Genomic DNA, 13638 nt, shown 5'->3' with positions numbered 1-13638 from the left:
AAAAAATAAACCTGTACAAGGCAATGGCTGATCCAACTATGAATTCTGATTAAACACATTTAGTAATACAGTTATGATTTCCAAAATGTCTACCTTTGAAGGTAAAAAAAGAAAACCCTGAAATGAAGTGTAAAATAAGGTTCCCGGGAGAAACCTTCATCACATTTTATATGCTTCTGGCTGTTCTCACTCATCCCGGTGCATTTGGGCCAAATGTGTACTTCTTGGAAAAGCCAAGCTTGTATTGAGAATATTGTTCTGAACCAACCTTTCTGCAAACATACAGCCCAACTTCCCCAAATCTCACCACTCCATAGTCTGCAACAGGTGTCAGCCCCACAGGTATCTGCTGAAATCTGGCATTGATCTCCTTAGCCCCAATTTCCCTACATGACTTTTGTTCAGTCTCTAGGAAGCATAATGTGAATAGAAGAGACTGAGGTCTTTCTCTGGGATAGTCCCAGGAAATTGAAATTGAAGGATAATGTGGAGTGCAGAGCCAAAAACTTCCCTTGTGAACTTAGTCAAACACACATGGCATACATATTCTCCTGGGTATAAACAAATTTACATTAATTAATATCAGCGCAACAGAACCCAAAACATTGGTAGATCAAATTCTAATGTGACGATTTAAAAGCAGACAGTGCTCCACTGGGTTAATAAATCATACTTAACTAAGAGACAATACTTCAAATACCACATCACTAAAAACTCCTAGTAGGCATGTCCCTCTTATCAGTTAGGAGAAAGAGCAAGCACCATGCTCAGTACTGCAGGTTACTGGACTGCTTTGATACAGCACTGCAGTTCACAGATAAACACTTCCCATCTTCTCTTCAAGTTACTGAATCTTTCTTCTTCCGGAATGGTGATTTTAGCCTCTTCCATACACTGTTTTTGGGCTTAGATTTTTTTTCCATAGCCAGTACTGCCTCCTTTTCTTTCCTACGTATCTCCCGTACAAGGGCATGGAAAACATCATCAATATAGTAGCGGTATGCAGCAGACGTCTCAAAAAAGGGACAGCTGAATTCTCGGGCCAAGGCCAATCCTTCTTCCTTGGTGACCTTTAAAGGCAAAATGTGAGAAAAAGTAATGATGAAAAACAATTAAATTGTCCAAAAACCTGAATGCACCACCACCTTAACACAAAGAAAGCTTCTCAACTCTGGAGGTGTTCAAGCATATGGCACTAATTTTTGCAATTTTAGGAGGCTAGATTACTTCTAAGGTTTCTTCTGCCTTCAAATGATAAGATTCTATTTCTAGTCTACTTTTTTTTTTTTTTTTTTTTGAGATGGAGTTTCGTTCTTGTTGCCCAGATTGGAGTGCAATGGCGTGATTGTGGCTCACTGCAGCCTTGGCCTCCTGGCTTCAAGCAATTCTCCTGCCTCAGCCTCCTAAGTAGCTGAGATTACAGGCATGCGCCACCACACCTGGCTAACTTTGTATTTTTAGTAGAGATAGAGTTTCTCCATGTTGGTTAGGCTGCTAGCGAACTGCTGACCTCAAGTGATCTGCCCACCTCGGCCTCCCAAAGTACTGGGATTACAGGCATGGGCCACTGCGCCCAATCTCTAGTCTATTTTTTTTTTTTTTTTGAGATGGAGTCTTGCTCTGTCGCCCAGGCTGGAGTTCAGTGGCCAGATCTCAGTTCACTGCAAGCTCCACCTCCTGGGTTTACGCCATTCTCCTGCCTCAGCCTCCCAAGTAGCTGGGACTACAGGCACCCGCCACCTCGCCCGGCTAGTTTTTTGTATTTTTTAGTAGAGACGGGGTTTCACCGTGTTAGCCAGGATGGTCTCGATCTCCTGACCTCGTGATCCGCCCGTCTCGGCCTCCCAAAGTGTAGTCTATTTTTAAGATACTTTTTGGAACAGGGAATAGTTATAGATATCAAACACACAACCTTAGTTTTCCCCATACTTTTTATTTTAAGAAAGATAAAGAGGCTGGACTTGGTGGCTCACACCTGTAATTCCAGAACTTTGGGAGGCTGAGGTGGGAGGATTGCTTGAGCCCAGGAGCTTGAGACCAACCTGGGCAATATGGTGAGACCCTGTTTCTACAAAATTTTTAAAAATTTAGCTGGGGCTGGGTGCAGCGGCTCACGCCTGTAATCCCAACACCTTGGGAGGCTGAGGCAGGTGGATCACTTGAGGTCTGGGGTTCGAGACTAGCCTGGTCAACATGGCAAAACCCTGTCTCCACTAAAAAAAAAAACTAGCTGGGCATGGTGTTGGGCACCTGTAATCCCAGTTACTCGTGAGGCTGAGGCAGGAGAATCGCTTAAACCTGGGAGGCAGAGCTTGCAGTGAGCTGAGATTGTGCCACTGCACTCCAGCCTGGGCAACAGAACCAGACTCCGTCTCAAAAAAAAAAAAGAAAAAACAATTAGTTGGATGTGGTGGTATACACCTGTGGTCCCAGCTACTCAGAAGGCTGAGGTAAGAGGATTGCTTGAGCCCAGGAGGTCAAGGCAAGGCTGCAGTGAGCTGTGTTTGCGCCACTGCACTCCAGCCTCAGTGACAGAGCAAGACCCTGTTTCAAGAAAAAAAAAGTTGGGTGTGGTCACTCACGCTTGTAATCCCAGCACTTTGGGAGGCTGAGACAGGCAGGCAGATGACCTGAGGTCAGGAGTTCAAGACCAGTATGGCCAACATGGTGAAACCCCATCTCTACTAAAACAGAAAACTTAGTTGGGTGTGGTGGCAGGTGCCTGCAATCCCAGCTAACTGGGAGGCTGAGGCAGGAGAATCACTTGAACCCAGGAAGCAGAAGTTGCAGTGAGCCAACATCATGCCTCTGCACTTCAGCCTGGGTGATAAGAGTGAAACTCTGTCTAAAAAACAAAACAAAACAAAACAAAAAAACACTGGGCACGGTGGCTCACATCTATAATCCCAGCACTTTGGGAGGCCAAGGTGGGTGGATCACGTAATGTCAGGATTTCAAGACTAGCCTGGCCAACATGTTGAAACCCCATCTCTACTAAAATACAAAAATTAGCTGGATGTGGTGGCAGGGTGCATGTAATCCTAGCTACTCAGGAGGCTGAAGCAGGAGAATCACTTGAACTCAGGAGTCAGAGAGGCTGCAGTGAGCCTAGATTGCGCCACTGCACTCCAGCCTGGGCAACAGAGTGAGACTCCATCTCAAAACAACAAAATTAAAATAAAAATTAAAAAAAAAAAAAAAGAAAGAAAGCTGGGCACAGTGGCTCATACCTGTAATCCCAGCACTTTGGGAGACCAAGGTGGGCAGATCATGAGGTCAAGAGTTTGAGACCAGCCTGACCAACATGGTGAAACCTCGTCTCTACTTAAAAATACAAAAATTAGCCAGGCATGGTGGCATGCACCTGTAATCCCAGCTACTAAGGAGGCTAAGGCAGAAGACTCGCTTGAACCCAGAAGGAGGAGGAGGTTGCAGTGAGCCGAGATTGCGCCACTGCACCACTCCAGCCTGGTCAACAGAGTGAGACTCCGTCTCAAAAAAAAAAAAAAAAAAAAAGAAAAAGAAACACAAAGGAAGGGAAAGAGATATACGCTTACACTAAAATACTGAAAACTATTAGGAGCCCATAATTGATACATCTAGTTAAGGATATGCCATAATTTCTACTTTTGGATGGTTAGACTGTTTCTGCTACCATAAATAGACTTGCAATGAACATGTTATATACAAATTGCTAAGACTGTTTTCTAATGGAGATTAACAGAGAAGCATTATGAATTTGACAACTATCAAACTACTTCCAGCCAGGTGTGGTGGCTCATACTTGTAATCCCAACACTTTGGGAGGCCAAGGCAGGAAGATCACTTGAGTCCAGGTGTTCAAGATCAGCCTGGGCAACATAGTGAGAGCCTGTCTCCACAAAAAGTAAAAACAATTAGCAGGGAGTAGTGGCACACACCTATGGTCCCAGCTACCCTCAAAGCTGAATTGGGAAGATCGCTTGAGCGGGAAGATAGAGGCTGCAGTGAGCTGTAGCCTCAACCTCACTGCAACCTCCACCACCCCAGGTCAAGGGATCCTCCCACCGCAGCCTCCCAACTAACTGGGACCACATGTGCATGCACCACTATGCCCAGCTATGTTTTTTAGTATTTTTTGTAGAGATGGGGTTTCGCCATGTTGCTCAGGCTGGTCTCAAACTTCTGACCTTAAGCAATCTGCCCACGTTGGCCCCACAAAGTGCTGGCGTGAGCCACCTCACCCAGCCTGATTTTCTATTTTAAGGCAAAAAAATCTGTAAGCCAAGTCAAGAATCTGTAAGCCAAGAAACAAAAATGACTGATTGTGTAAGATTATAGACACTATTTTCTTCTCTATCCTCACCTGTCTTAGCTGTTTGAGGTCTGACTTGTTTCCCACAAGAACCACAGGTGTATCATCAGTACGTCGAACTCGATAAATAAGCTGTTTAAACTCACGAACTTCATGGAAACTTCGACGATCCGTGATAGAGTAACAGATGATAAACCCTTCTCCCGCCCTCATATACTGGTCCCGCATGGCTGTAAACTCTGCCTAGAGGGAAACAAGGATCATTATGTATTGACGCATTCTAGCGCTACTACACACATAATTAGCTATTTCTTTCAGATTAAAGAAAATGTATGTCCATTACCTGCTATCCTGAGTCAGAGTGCATGAAAAATTAAGAGAGATAAACTAGTGATCTTCTCTGCGTAGGCCTTCCCCTCCCCTTTACTAGAGTAAAAAAGCCTTTACTCATAACATTCTGGGATTTAATACCTGTCCAGCTGTATCCAAAATGTCCAGATTGGCAGGCTCATCATCAATACGGATCCTGATCTTATAAGCATCTTCTACAGGAGGGAAGAAAGGTGTACTATAAAGTCATAAATGCAGGAAGAAATGCCTATTTAAAACTCATCTTACAGAGTAGTACATTGCATCCAAATTCGTTAAATGCCCACATTTGCTCAGGAAGCATGCTAAATCCACTGAGATACATAAACTGAGTCTTCAACTGAAGTTTTTTCTTTTCCACATAGGTGATGATGTAGTTTATTCATAGCTGAAGATTTCGCCTACAATTCTAAGCTAAAAAAGGATTCTGAGAAGATGTCTTTCTCAGGCCAGCTGGACACAGTGGTGACTGCCTATAATCCCAGGTACTTGGGAGGCTGAGACAGGAGTATTATTTGAGCCCAGGAGTTCAAGACCAGCCTGGGCAACACCGCAAGAGCTCATTTTTTTTTTTTTCTTGAGACAGGGTCTCACTGTCACCCAGGCTGGAGTACAGTGGTGTGATCTCGGTTCACTGTAGCCTTGACTTCTCAGGCTCCAGTGATTCTCCCACCTCGGCCTCCCAAGTAGCTGGAACTACAGGCATGCGACCACCATGTTTGGCTAATTTTTTTTTTTTTTTTTTGAGACAGAGTCTCGCTCTGTCACCCAGGCTGGAATGCAGTGGTGTGATCTCGGCTCACGGCAAGCTCCGCCTCCAGGGTTCATGCCATTCTCCTGCCTCAGCCTCCCGAGTAGCTGGAACTAAAGGTGCCCACCACTACGCCCAGCTAATTTTTTTGTATTTTTAGGAGAGATGGGGTTTCACTGTGTTAGCCAGGATGGTCTCGATCTCCTGACCTTGTGATCCGCCCGCCTCGGCCTCCCAAAGTGCTGGGATTACAAGCGTGAGCCACCGCGCCGGGCCCTATGTCTGGTTAATTTTTGTATTTTTGGTAGACATAGGGTTTTGCAATGTTGTCCGGGCTAGTCTCGAACTCCTGGGTTGAAACAATCCTCCTGCCTTGGCCTCCCAAAGTGCTGGTATTACAGGTGTGGGCTACTGCACCCAGCCAAGACCCCATCTCTTAGGGGGAAAAAAAAAAAAACAAAAAACATTAGGCCTGAAAAGCAACCTTATCATTTATTAAATAGTTATTATCGGCCGGGCGCAGTGGCTCAAGCCTGTAATCCCAGCACTTTGGGAGGCCGAGATGGGCGGATCACAAGGTCAGGAGATCGAGACCATCCTGGCTAACACAGTGAAACCCCGTCTCTACTAAAAAATACAAAAAACTAGCCGGGCGAGGTGGCAGGCGCCTGTAGTCTCAGCTACTCAGGAGGCTGAGGCAGGAGAACAGCATAAATCCGGGAGGCGGAGCTTGCAGTGAGCTGAGATCCGGCCACTGCACTCCAGCCTGGGCGATAGAGCGAGACTCCATCTCAAAAAAAAAAAAAAAAAGTTACTATCTACCATTATACTAAGTAACTTACATATATTAATTCTTCAATAATCACAATAATCCAATGAAGTAGGCATTATTACCTCCATTTTACAGCTAAAGAAAATTCAACTCGAAAATATTAATGTCTTCTCTAAATTACAGTTAATTAGTGACAAAACGAAGATTAAAACCCAAGATTGCTGAACTGAAAAGCATTATTAACCATGTGTTATACTTCCTCCTCATTACTATAAAAAAAGGAAAAAAATACATAATTCACTATTTTCTTTCTTTTTTTTTTGAGACAGGGTCTCACTCTATCACCCAGACTGGAGTACAGTGGCATGATCTCGGCTCACCACAACTTCTGCCTCCCAGGCTCAAGGGATTTTCCTGCCTCAGTCTCCTGAGTAGCTGGGATTACAGGCACATGCCACTACTGCCCGGCTAATTTTTGTGTTTTTAGTATAGACGGGGTTTCACCATGTTGGCCAGGCTGCTCTTGAACGCCTGACCTCAAATGATCCACCTGCTTTAGCCTCCCAAAGTGTTAGGATTACAGGCATGAGTCACCACACCCGGTCTAATTGACTGTTTTCTAAATAATCCACTGTTTCATAATTTCTCTTTTCTGAAAGCAAATTTCTTTATGCATATTACTAAAGTAACCTTGGAAAATATAGAAAACTAAAAAGAGAAAAAAACACTCAATATTTCATTCACTTAACAACTGCTGCTTACATCTCAATGTATTTCCTTTTAACATTATTTCTTGAATTCCTGCTTCAGACTCGTCCTCAGGAAGAGCTCATTAAATCAATGCTTCTCAATTATTCATTAGGATTAGTGAGTTGTGAAATCTACTTAATGGGTTGGGACCAGCATTAAAATAAACAAGCAGGCCGGGCGCTTGTAATCGCCTGTAATCCCAGCACTTTGGGAGGCCGAGGCGGGCGGATCACAAGGTCAGGAGATCGAGACCACGGTGAAACCCCGTCTCTACTAAAAATACAAAAAATTAGCCGGGCGCGGTTGTGGGCGCCTGTAGTCCCAGCTACTCGGGAGGCTGAGGCAGGAGAATGGCAGGAACCCGGGAGGCGGAGCTTGCAGTGAGCCGAGATCGCGCCACTGCACTCCAGCCTGGGCGACAGAGCGAGACTCCGTCTCAAAAAAAATAAATAAATAAAATAAACAAGCAGAAACCTAAATAAAAATAGAAAATACCAGGCCGGGCGCAGTGGTTCACACCTGTAATCCCAGCACTTTGGGAGGCTGAGGCAGGTGGATCACCTGAGGTCAGGAGTTCAAGACCAGCCTGGCCAATGTGGTGAAACCCCATCTCTACTAAAAATAGAAAAAGTTATCTGGATTTGGTCACGGGCACCTGTAATCCCAGCTACTTGGGAGGCTAAGGCAGGAGAATCGCTTGAACTGGGAGGCGGAGGTTGCAGTGAGCCAAGCTTGTGCCACTGGACTCCAGCCAGGGCAACAGGAGCGAAACTCTCCGTCTCAAAAAAAAAGAAAGAAAGAAAATACCAGAGTGGGTGAGGTACGGTGGCTCTCACACCTGTAATCTCAGCGCTTTGGGAGATCGAGGTGGGACGAACACTTGAGCTCAGGAGTTCGAGACCAGCCTGGGCAATAGAACGAGACTTCATCTCTACTAAAAAACCAAAAATATTAGCTGGGTGTAGTGGCATATGCCTGTAGTCCCAGGTATTTGGTAGGGTGAGGTGGGAGGATCATTTGAACCCAGGAGGTCCAGGCTGCAGTGAGCCAAGATCATAACACTGCACTCCAGCCTGGGCAACAGAGTAAGACCTTGTCTCAAGAAAATATCAGAGTGCACCAGATGTAGTGAGGTAAAGTTTCATAATATTTTAGTTACACATACACATGTGCTTGTGTATATAATTTACATATACATATGCACACATTCATATACTTTTTTTTTTGAGGTAAAGTCTCACTCTGTCGCTCAGGCTGGAGTACAGTGGTGCAATCTTGGCTCACTGCAACCTCTGCCCCCTGGGTTCAAAGAATTCTCCCACCTCAGCTTCCTGAGTAGCTGGGATTACAGCAGCATTAACACGCCCAGCTAATTTTTGTATTTTTAGTAGAAATGGGGTTTTACCATGTTGGCCAGGTTGGTCTTGAACTCCTGACCTCAGGTGCCTTGGCCTCCCACAGTGCTTCCATTACAGGATTACAGGCTCAGGATTACAGGTTCAGGATTACAGGCATGAGCCTCTGTGCCCAGCCTCGTATGCTTTTTTTTTTTTTTTTTTTTGAGACGGAGTCTCGCTCTGTCGCCCAGGCTGGAGTGCAGTGGCCGGATCTCAGCTCACTGCAAGCTCCGCCTCCCGGGTTCACGCCATTCTCCTGCCTCAGCCTCCCGAGTAGCTGGGACTACAGGCGCCCGCCACCTCGCCCGGCTAGTTTTTTGTATTTTTTTAGTAGAGACGGGGTTTCACCGTGTTAGCCAGGATGGTCTCGATCTCCTGACCTCGTGATCCACCCGTCTCGGCCTCCCAAAGTGCTGGGATTACAGGCTTGAGCCACCGCGCCCGGCCCTCGTATGCTTTTATATCTCTACCAGTTACAATGTAAAGTTTTTCTGACTTTACAGTCAGAGCTTGAAACCAAATGCAATAAATTATAAATTCAAGAACAGAAACCTCATCTTTTTGATCACCACTGTACCCTGAGGGTAAGCAGTGCTTGGCACATAATAGAAACTCAGGAGACATAAGTATTTGCTATTGAATTAGACAATATTGCCAGGAGAGTAGTTAACTGGGGGAAAATTAAAACAGATAACTCTTACAGGAGACGAGTATTTGAATTTTACTTTAAAGAAAGAAAAGATGCTGCCAGGTGCGGTGGCTCACGCCTGTAATCCCAGCACTTTGGGAGGCCAAGGTGGGCGGATCACGAGGTCAGGAGATCGAGACCATCCTGGCTAACACGGTGAAATCCTGTCTCTACTAAAACTATAAAAAATTAGCCGGGTGTGGTGGTGGGCGCCTGTAGTTCCAGCTGCTCGGGAGGCTGAGGCAGGAGAATGGCATGAACCTGGGAGGCGGAGCTTGCAGGGAGCCAAGATCACACCACTGCACTCCAGCCTGGGCGACAGAGTGAGACTGTGTCGAGAAAAAAAAAAAAAAGAAAGGAAAAGATGCTTCTGGAATTCTCAAGTAAATTATCATAAGCCCTAAATTCATTTTATTCCTAGTACTCCCACCATAATTTGAATCTCTGAACAATGTTCTTTTTTTTTTTTTTTGAGACAAAGTCTCGCTCTTGTCCCCCAGGGTAGAGTGCGATGGTGCTATCTCGGCTCACTGCAACTTCCGCCTCCTGGGTTCAAGCAATTCTCCTGCCTCAGCCTCCACAGTAGCTGAGATTACAGGCACCCACCACCATGCCCAGCTAGTTTTGGTATTTTTAGTAGAGATGGGGTTTTACCATGTTGGCCAGGCTGGTCTCAAACTCCTGACCTCAGGTGATCCACCCGTCTCGACCTCCCAAAGTGCTGGGATTATAGGCGTGAGCCACTGCGCCCAGCCTGAATCTCTGAACAATGTTCTAAATTTGATATAGTACATGAAAAAGTCAAGATTTTTTTCTATTTTTCCCATCCCTGGAATCACCTGCTGTATGAAATAACCATACAAAAGCTGGGCCACCACAAAACATTATTGGCTTTGTGGGAAACAGAGCAGCAGATGCTTGACCCAATGGAAATCCTTCCTAGAGAACTAGAATCACAGCAGAGTGTCACATACTGAAAATAACATGGCCGGGCGCAGTGGCTCATGCCTGTAATCCCAGCACTTTGGGAAAAGGCCCAGGCGGGCGGATCACGAGGTCAGGAGAACGAGACCATCCTGGCTAACAGGGTGAAACCCCGTCTTTACTGAAAATACAAAAAAAATTAGCCAGGGGTGGTGGCGGGCGCCTACAGTCCCAGATACTAGGGAAGCTGAGGCAGGAGAACGACGTGAACCCAGGAGGCAGAGCTTGTAGTGAGCCGAGATCGTGCCACTGCACTCCAGCCTGGGCAACAGGGCGAGACACCGTCTCCAAAAAAAGAAAATAACAGCAGCACAGCTGACTTCCTGTGTCCTCTCCCATTCCCACATCCATTTTTCTTTCATATTAGGATATAAACCCTTAGAATCAAACCTACTTCCTTATGGTTTAGGAATGACAGTAATGTTCTTAGTCTTTGTAGAGACTAGCAATTAAAAAAAAAGTCAAAGCAAACAAAATGACTTTTTTACTCTATTAGCATTCTGCAACAAGAGTTAAAGACTATAAAAGACATTGGAGGGGCCGGGCGCGGTGGCTCAAGCCTGTAATCCCAGCACTTTGGGAGGCCGAGACGGGCGGATCACGAGGTCAGGAGATCGAGACCATCCTGGCTAACACGGTGAAACCCCGTCTCTACTAAAAAATACAAAAAACTAGCCGGGCGCGGTGGCTGGCGCCTGTAGTCCCAGCTACTCGGGAGGCGGAGGCAGGAGAATGGCGTGAACCCGGGAGGCGGAGCTTGCAGTGAGCTGAGATCCGGCCACTGCACTCCAGCCTGGGCGGCAGAGCGAGACTCCGTCTCAAAAAAAAAAAAAAAAAAAGGCCGGGCGCGGTGGCTCAAGCCTGTAATCCCAGCACTTTGGGAGGCCGAGACGGGCGGATCACGAGGTCAGGAGATCGAGACCATCCTGGTTAATACGGTGAAACCCCGTCTCTACTAAAAAGTACAAAAAACTAGCCGGGCGAGGTGGCAGGCGCCTGTAGTCCCAGCTACTTGGGAGGCTGAGGCAGAAGAATGGCATGAACCCGGGAGGCGGTGCTTGCAGTGAGCTGAGATCTGGCCACTGCACTCCAGCCTGGGCCACAGAGCGAGACTCCGTCTCAAAAAAAAAAAAAAAAAAAAAAAAGACATTGGAGGGCTAGGAGCGGTGGCTCACGCCTGTAATCCCAACACTTTGGGAGGCCAAGCCGGATGGATTACTAGAGGTCAGGAGTTCGAGACCAGCCTGGCCAACATAGTGAAATCCCATCTCTACTAAAAATACAAAAATTAGCCGAGTGTGGTGGCAGGCACCTATAATTCCAGCTACGCAGGAGGCTGAGGCAGGAGAATTGCCTGAACCCAGGAGGCGGAGGTTGCAGTGACCAGAGATCGCGCCATTGCACTCCAGTCTCGGAGAAAGTGCGAGACTCTGTCTCAAAAAAAAAAAAAGAAAAGAAAAAAAAGAAAGACATGGGAGAAGACATCACTATGTAATGAACTCAAGGTATACGGAAGTAAATGAAGAGCTCCAAGTGCAAGATGTCCAGGCTTGGCATGTCTGGGGTTGTAAGAGTTCAGCAGCCTGGCTCTACTTGTTTTTCTGCTTCCTTTTGTGGAAGTTCAAACCAGCTGACTCACAGTTAAAGAGTGAGTCTCAAGTCATTCCCTTAGAGAAGTGACAGCAAGAAAAGGCTTCGTTAAGTGGCCTGTATGCAACCATGAAAAAATACAAGAGAGTAGTCCCATTAATGTTCAGTAAGAGACAAAAGACTAAAGATGGCTTATGACATAAAGTCTGAAAAAAAAGAAATATTCAGTTGCTTACCAATTGCTGATACCCTTGTCTCTAAATAAATCTGAATGAGACTCCAGGAGCTCAAAATATAAACAGTTAGAAACCATTGATATTCATTAAGATATTTTTATGAGGTATCTTTGGAAACATAAGTGATGATCTGGCTTACCAATGGTGGGATCATGATCTTCTGGGAATCGGTGGCTGATGAACTGCATGGTCATGGCTTCAAAAGAAGAAATAAAAGTCAAATCCTCACAAAGGTGACCCACAGAGAGAATTTTAAGTATTAACATTGCAAGATAGCAAGTATCCCATCTGGTCACTTAAGTACTTTTCATCCATGCTTTCTGTCAAATGGAAAATGTTACCTACCACTCTTCCCTACACCACCAGCACCCAGCATCACTAGTTTGTACTCCCGTGAGAGCCCAGCGGGGCTGCTACAGCAGCTACCAACTGGGCGAGTTCCAGAATCCATTGTCCTCTTGGGGCCTTCCTGGGCTGCCCCGAGGAAAAGCCACCTAGAAAAGGAGGAGGAAATGCTTAATCCAGGATGGAGACACCACGGCGACAGCCCTCAAGCCAGTGCCTTACCTTTCCATACATACTCTGGCCTGTCCCTCTTGCTCACCACTGCACCCCTTCTGGTGGCCCTAAGAAACCCCCCACATCTTCACCCTCCCTCCGAGATAGTTCAGTCACATGACAGACACATCACAGGTTTTACTTTTTCCAAAGAGAAAAATTAAAAGATACAAATAAATTTAGGTCCTGGCACAGTAGGGACAAGAAGAAAGTTTTGGGAAGGGATGCGACCCCTTAGGCCGCAGGGGTCCCCTCACGCCTGCGGTACCCGGAGGTTCCGCCCCCTCCCCATTCTCCTCCGAGACCCCTCCCGGCCCCCAGCTGCTCCTCCACCGCCAGACTCCCCACCCATCTGCCTCACAAGCCGACACCCTGCTGCTCCTACCGGTCAGTGGGGACTGGAACACCACGGCCGGTCGGGTCACCCACTTGTCTTCCTTCACCCGCAGAGGCTCCGTCACTGACCTGTGACCCCTCCCGCAGCCGGGTAAGATGGCGCCACCGGCTCCCCAGTCGCGGAAGGAGGGGCGGGGCCACTCTGTGACGCCCACAGCCTGCCCTGCCCTCTTCCCTCCCCTCCCAGGTCCCTAAACCCAGTTCCGGGACTCCCCGCTGAAGGCCCTCTGGTCACCTACCCAACGTAGGGTGTATGCACTCACAGACAAGGGTATTTAATCAGGAGTAGAAAGTAAATTATTTACACAAAAGGGGAGTACGTGGTAAGAGACATTCAGGGACACTTAAAAACATTAACAACTTACCCAGGGTTGTTTGCTGCTTGTGGAAAAAAACCCACAAAAACCCGAAACTAATTTGACCCAATGCAATGAGAGGACGTGAGGACAGGGGCACCCCCCAAATCCTCCTAAAACACAGGATTTCAATAAAGTCTACCGGGGATGACTGCTTCACAGCAGAAAATGACTTTCCTAAAGGAGTGGTCACAATGACTTTGGCTATTGAAACCCAGATTCATTCTCAAAAACCAGATGTTCACAACACTCCCTAATCAGAGTTCTGTGTATGTTTTTTAAACACGTATAAGACACACAAAAACTTGTTTTAAATAAATGTACCACACACTGGCAGGAAAGAGAGCTTGTTAAGCGGCCTTGAGTTAAATACAGAACTGAAGCCACTATAACCATATTCCCCTCTAGGTAGCACAGGTGCTAGAAAAAACTGACACTGGAAAATTGTTCTGAGGTAGCTCTGCCCACCACTGTTCTTTTTTTTTTTTTTTTTTTTG

At 46.4% G+C, this 13638-nt stretch overlaps 1 protein-coding gene across 2 annotated transcripts; it reads right to left on the bottom strand.

Annotated features, from left to right (window-relative positions):
* Positions 1-774: 774 nt before the first annotated feature.
* LOC105498025 (Ras like without CAAX 1) lies at positions 775-12923 on the bottom strand. Of its 2 annotated transcripts, none has more exons than XM_011769773.3 (6): positions 12775-12923; positions 12177-12325; positions 11971-12027; positions 4766-4839; positions 4346-4537; positions 775-1070 (listed from the first exon to the last, which is right to left on the bottom strand). In XM_011769773.3, the coding sequence occupies exons 2-6, from the start codon at positions 12280-12282 to the stop codon at positions 840-842; spliced, it is 660 nt and encodes a 219-aa protein (XP_011768075.2). In that variant the 5' UTR covers positions 12283-12325; positions 12775-12923; the 3' UTR covers positions 775-839. The 2 variants fall into 2 exon arrangements, with proteins under 2 accessions (XP_011768075.2, XP_011768074.2); XM_011769772.3 differs by lacking the exon at positions 12775-12923 and adding an exon at positions 12399-12630.
* Between the last annotated feature and the right edge of the window lie 715 nt (positions 12924-13638).

The sequence above is a fragment of the Macaca nemestrina genome, chromosome 1 (assembly GCF_043159975.1).
Source record: "Macaca nemestrina isolate mMacNem1 chromosome 1, mMacNem.hap1, whole genome shotgun sequence".
NCBI classification, from domain to species: Eukaryota; Metazoa; Chordata; class Mammalia; order Primates; family Cercopithecidae; genus Macaca; species Macaca nemestrina.
This window is presented reverse-complemented; position numbering and strand designations above follow the sequence as displayed.

Excerpts from the sequence above, each read along its gene's own strand:
- LOC105498025 (XM_011769772.3), bottom strand. Across the intron at positions 12,028-12,176 it reads TGGTGGTGTAGGGAAGAGTG|CCATGACCATGCAGTTCATC; the intron begins GTAGGTAACATT and ends CTTCTTTTGAAG. Across the intron at positions 4,840-11,970 it reads AGATCATGATCCCACCATTG|AAGATGCTTATAAGATCAGG; the intron begins GTAAGCCAGATC and ends TCCCTCCTGTAG.